At 44.1% G+C, this 6038-nt stretch overlaps 1 protein-coding gene across 4 annotated transcripts in view; it reads right to left on the bottom strand.

Annotated features, from left to right (window-relative positions):
• Positions 1–5571, bottom strand: part of LOC140526800 (mediator of RNA polymerase II transcription subunit 23) — a 58103-nt gene extending 52532 nt beyond the window's left edge. For 2 of the 4 annotated variants that reach the window (XM_072643338.1, XM_072643337.1), the window contains exons 1-4: positions 5317–5571; positions 3817–3848; positions 3520–3607; positions 238–362 (exon numbers count right to left, since the gene is read on the bottom strand). In XM_072643338.1, the coding sequence (XP_072499439.1) occupies positions 238–362; positions 3520–3607; positions 3817–3848; positions 5317–5364 (293 nt within the window). In that variant the 5' untranslated portion in view covers positions 5365–5571. The other 2 variants (XM_072643340.1, XM_072643339.1) reach the window with 1 other exon arrangement.
• Positions 5572–6038: the final 467 nt, after the last annotated feature.

Raw genomic sequence — 6038 nt, forward strand, 5'->3', positions numbered from 1 at the left:
AAGCTGAACTTTATATGAAGAAACCAGGATGCCTGTGTCATTACTGAGAAATTGTGGACCTTGCTGAAAGTTTTTTCATGTCATTTTTCCTCTAATAACTCTAAATAACCAAAGTGCAGGGAGCACTCCATTCATTTTGTCAAAATTTCCCACCCAAATCCCTTACGTTAACAATATTATCAATAAGGTCAATCCAGGCAAAGGCATACTGAATTGTTCTCTCAATACTTCACTGACCTGGGTGGAAGAAGACCAGTTTCCACTGCCATTGCTAAGCAGTCATAGAGAAAGGATATTCTCTTAGGACTATGCTGGCTATGAATGAACCGAACAATCCACTGGATGCACTGTTCATGAGACTCCTGGAAAAGAATGCAAATGTTTACAGTTATAATCTGCTAGTGGTCCATAAGCAACTGAAGGACTCTGCTATAAGATTTAAAAGGATATATTAATCAAGATAAAACATAAGATAAAAAATTCACGTTTATCTTTTAATTATTCAGGTATTATAATATACAGTAAGAGTAAAATGTTATTAAAAGAATACATCGCTAGAAAATATTCTCATGGTCTGTGGGAGAGTCTTCATCTAGTTTCTCTGTTGTAAATTAGCAAAGGAAAAGAAATACTTGGAGAACAGTAAGGCAAAGATTAGTGTTATAGACATAGTACTACTATCCTTTTTCTCTTCAAAATATCAGGATCTTTTTTGCAAGATGTGCTATTTTGAGGAATTCTTTGGGAGTCTACGTTAGGAAGTTTAAAAAAGGGGTGAATAGTTTTGAAGGATAATTGCTACTTGAAGGTAGGGCAAAAGACAGCAGTTCAGCTAAGCTTCCCTAAGTTGTAATTTCAAATAATACAAAAACAGACATTTTCATTACAGAAATGGACAGAGATAAGAGGAAACTTTGTAGCTTCAACAATCTTCAGTTTCTACGGCTGTTTTTTGTTATATCTTTGTTTTCTAGCACTAAATACAGTGCTTGGCACATAGTAAGCGCTCAGTAGATGCTTATTAGATTCGAAGTTACCAGCTACCATAGTAGTGAGTACTTCCCCTTCAAATGAAATCATTTCCCAGTCTCACCCAAATGGGGACATAGTCTTAGTCTTTTCGATAGATGCACAATTTCCAGTTCTAGCTCTGCCCAACAAATGGATCAGGTTGAATAGTTCTGCCCCAACTCTGCATTGACAGAAGGAACACTATCACTGTGGGAATGGGGCATTTCAGCAGACGATCCTGAAGAGGATTCTTGACATTCCATCCCAAAGGCAGGCACCAGGATATTCCTGCTCAATAGGTCTTCTAGACCTTGTCCTGTCCCCCAACCTTAAATCTTCTATCTCAAGCCTGTTTCCTATTGGTGAGGCAACACTTCATCCTTTAAAGATTAGCCATCCCCCCAGCTTTAGCTTGGGATGAAAGCAACTAGTTTTTTGGACTCATGTTAAACTGCAGGAAAGGGAGATGTTTAGTTCTGGTATGGTGGTAGACAAAAACATTTCTTCCTACCCTTCTAGTGTCGCCTTGTTTTGTGGAGTATCATATGTACAGATGTGTATGGGGTGTTCAGGGAAGGCTAGCACTGCTGGTATGAGGGCTTGCTGAACCATTCTCAGGGCTACTCATCCACCTCTGGTGTCTACCTTCACCCAGTTCTCACCTGTAGCTCCAAGAAGCTGTAGCATGTACAATGGCCACACCCTGGTGAACCACCTCAGCAGTCAGGCTAAATTAGTTTGAGGGTAAACTGACAGGCCTCAAACCCATAGGTAAGGTAGGGGAACATCTACTCAAGCATGTGAAGACTTTCCCTGGCAGAATGGGTAGATGAGAACAAGTTGTTCCAATAGTGATGAAGGTGGTTAAAACAAGAACTGTGGAGCATGGAGAGCCAAGAGAAGACAGCAGTCATCCTGAGCCATCGCCAGTTGTCTTGATTTTTGTCCTGCCACTGGACTTTGATGACTCAGGAAAGGAGTGAAGCTGACAACTTTGTGCAATTCTACCTCATTTAAAATCCACTTCATGCCCCAAGTTAAGACATCACTAATGATGTCATTAGTCCCCTTAGAAAATGAAGGATGAACCACAGCTATAGGTACTGCTCCCACAACTGTGGCATCAATCTGTTCCTTCTGTAGTTGGGCCTGTCTGGGACAAAAAGCCTTCGCTATGTTTTGGTTATACTCTTAACAAAAGAGTAGATAGGAAGAAGTCTGTCAGCCTCAGTTTTACAGATAAGGAACATGAGCCACAGGGACTAAGTGGCTTGCCCAAGTTACACAATAAGTATTAGCCATTTGGAAGTGTAAGAAATAATAAAATTTAGGTTTGTTACTATCTCCCATATAATCTTGTCTCATGATACACTTTGCTAACTCTTATTTTATTTTCTCTTTTTCACAGATACAATCCATTATCACTTCTAAGCTTTTATTGGGAGATAGTTAAATTTATACCTAAACATATATGAGGGGAAGTCAGTGGCTGAGCAAGTAAGGTTTAGGTGGTCACAGAATGTTACAGTGACAAAGGGACATTAGAAATTATCTATTCAAGTTCTTAAAGTCTTAACTTTTCTTTGTTATAAAACCCTCTAGCAGTCTGGTAAAGGTTATGGAACCCCCTCCTCCCAATAATGTTTTTAAATGCCTAAAAATAAAATATATAAGCTTACAAAAAAAACCACATTAAAATATTTTTTCAAAAACAAGTTCACAGACTCCAGGATAAGAAATCCTTATCTAATCCAACCCTGTGGTTTTACAGATGATGAAACTGAGGCTCAGAGAAAGGGGTGGGGGCAAGTGATTCACCCAAGGTCATGAAGCTAATATATGATAAAGCTGGGATTAGAAGTCAAGTCTCCCACCTTTAAGATGGATATGATTCTGCAGATAAACCAAAGGAGTAAGGCCCTGCCTCTACTTCCATCAGTGTTCCTGTCTTCCCTTATTTCCCAACTGAAAGTATCTTTACTATCTTTTCTATCCTCTGGCACAAAAAAAACTTACATAGGGCACTGCTGATTCCTGCTGTTTCTGAATACAAGGGAACAAAGAGAATGCTTGGCTCCTATGTTGTAAATTGACCTTTTGGTCTGCCAAAGTTTTACAGGAAAGCTACTATACAGATTTTAAAGACATTAAAATATTCTTATTTAGTTTGACATAATGAATCTCACTCCTACCCACCACCAACAAAATACAGTTAAACACAGGAAGAGACTACAGAATCCCCATTCCTTGAATCTTTAAAAAACAACATGGAGAGCTGCTTATATTAAAGCAATATAATGAAATGTATACAAATTTTAGTCCTGGTTTCCCCATCTAAAGCAAGTAACTATATACACAGTTTTCTCATCTGCCAGATGAAGTTTGAAAAGAAAATCCTTGTCTTATCGACCTCATGGGGCTTATAAGGATCAAATATGATAGCATATGTAAAAATATTTTAAAATCACAACATTACATATGAGATATTATTTAAACTTTAGTGCTCACCTGAGAAAGGCCACCCCAAAACTGTCTGAAAGCTCCCAAGCAGCTGATCAGTTTTGTTTTTTCATCTTCTGGTGTATCCATAAACATGCTAAAGAAAGAAAATACTGTTATCATCTGCTACCAACTGCTACATACAAATGGTCACCATCGTGATTAAAAAGCAACCCTGCACAGATCCCTCATTATCTACCAAATATTGTGCTTATTAAAGGATATCCAGAATGACAAGAAACTAGAGAAGGACAGGGAAAGAAATAGATACCACATAAACGGATTTTTATCTTGCATTATACTTACCCTGGAAATGCCTCTTCTATGATTTCTGTTTTCTGTAAAATAAACAAACAAAAAAAACGCCATTAAATTTTAAGAGTACTTAAATATATTCCCAATTTGTCTGGGCTCTCATACTCTGATTTGTTGTGTGACCTTCAATAAAGCACATTAGGTTTAGTCAAAGTGAACCTTTTTCAGACTAAAGGACCAAAACTAGCTTGGAGTGACTAATCAACCAAGCAAGAAACATTCATGAAGCACCTACTGTATTCTGTGCATATACAGAAATAAATGAAACAGTCCCCATTCTCAATTTGCTTACATTCTATCAGAGGAAACAGCCTGGTGACCTGAGGCAAGTCACAATCATGCTGGGCCTGTTTCTTATCCATAAAATAAGAGGCCTTGCACAAATACAAGGTAATTTTAGAGGATTAACAGTAATAGTTGAAAGAAATGGGAAGGTCCAGTGTAGAAGGGGGCGCTTGAGGAGTTCTGAAGGACTAGGAGCTGCAGTGGCAGAGAGGAGGGAGGCCACCTGAGCCTGAGGGAACGTACAAGGCAAAGGAGTTGCGTCCTCACCATTTCTCCCATGAAGGAAAGACCTCATCTCTAAGTGTTCTAAGCCAAGACACAGAAGCTCCCAGGAAGGCTCAGAAACCTTGGCCTGGAGGGCCCCCAACTGCACATGACCATGGCAGCTGCTGGATCCTCCCCCTCACCTAGGGCCTCTTTACTTGTCATCAGTCTGCCCCATTCTTCTGAAAAACAGATCTAAGGGTTTTGGTAAACCGTGCGCTCAACACGATGAGCTGTGGGATTCTGGATTACCTGCACTTTCCAATAAAAGGGGTGAAATCCCCCACGAACTCTGTCCTCCTCAAACTTCCTATCTGGAGGGCCGAGCTCATCTCCCTACCTAATAAACTCCAGTGGCTCCCAAGAAATTGGCCTGAAAACATTAAAATGAGTAGCAGCTATGTAGTCTGACTGGACAAATCTTACTCCCACCTGGAGGTCTCGGATCAAATATAAAATCTTATGCTTGACGTGTAAAGGCCTTCCCACTTCTGCCCCTTTCCCTTTGCAATCTTATTCTCCGCTCCCCTCTGCATAGTCTGTTAACTCAGAGACGCCGGGCTTCTGGCTGGTGCTCGAACAGGACATTCCATCTCCAGCCTGCATGCCTTTGCCCGGGCCGTGCCCCCTGCCTGGCATGCTCTCCCTTCTCCCTTTGGCCTCCACTCCAGTTCTACGTTCTGCAAGAATCCTTTCCTGGTCGCTAGCGCTTTCCCCGAGAGAATCCCTTCTCATGGATCACGGCAGACTGCTTACGCGAGGTTGCGTGCACACCGTCTTCCCCCCTGGGGAGGGCGAGGGCCTGGTTTTCCTTCTCTTTGGCTACCCCGCGCTTGGCCCGGCACACAGCAGGCGTTTGATCCATGCTGGGGGAGCCACAGCAGGGGAAGGCATCTCTCTCCCTCCTCCCCTTCCTGCGGTCCGCACCGGCTCCGCACTCACCACGACCTCCTCGAAAATGCTCTGCAGCTGCGTCTCCATTTGCACCATGGCGGCGGCGGCCGGGGCGGCGGGGCCGGGCCCACAGCCCTCCTCTTCCGATCGCGGCTCGAGCTCCGCCGCAGCCCCGGGAGGCCCGGCTCGAGCGTGGGCGCCGCGCGCGCCCGGACCCCTCCCTCGGCGCCGAACGCTGGGCGAAGCCCCGCACAGCTGGGTACCCAGCGCGGCGCCGCGGGGACGCCCGGCTCGCTCCCCTCCCGGAAACGCCGGGCGGAGACGCGAGCCAACGACCGGGCACTTCCGGGAGGCGAGGGAGGGGCGTGGTGAGCGCTCCCAGCCAATCACGCGGAGGCTCCGCCCCTCCCCGCCCCCGGGAGTCTCCTCCCTAACCTGTTTGTCTGCTCCTTCATCCACCCTGCCCGGGCTCCTCTATTTAGCATCCTTGCGCTCCCCCCACCTCAATCTCTTCCTAAATAATTTTATTCTGTTTTAGGCAGTGGGAAGCTGCGTATTTTTTTTTTTTATGTCCCCCGCGCTCAGCTCAGTGTCCAGCACTTGGGGGCTTAATAAGCGCTGGTTGGCTGGTGGAGGACGTTTCTGTTCTGCACCTTTGTGTGATGGTAATTTGGAAAATGAATTTTATCCTTTTTTTTTTATTGGCCCGAGGCAGCGGATACAGCAGAGGGCTTGGAGTCCGGGACACTTGAGTTCAAAACTGGCCCCAG

Source organism: Notamacropus eugenii, chromosome 2, assembly GCF_028372415.1.
Source record: "Notamacropus eugenii isolate mMacEug1 chromosome 2, mMacEug1.pri_v2, whole genome shotgun sequence".
NCBI classification, from domain to species: domain Eukaryota; kingdom Metazoa; phylum Chordata; class Mammalia; order Diprotodontia; family Macropodidae; genus Notamacropus; species Notamacropus eugenii.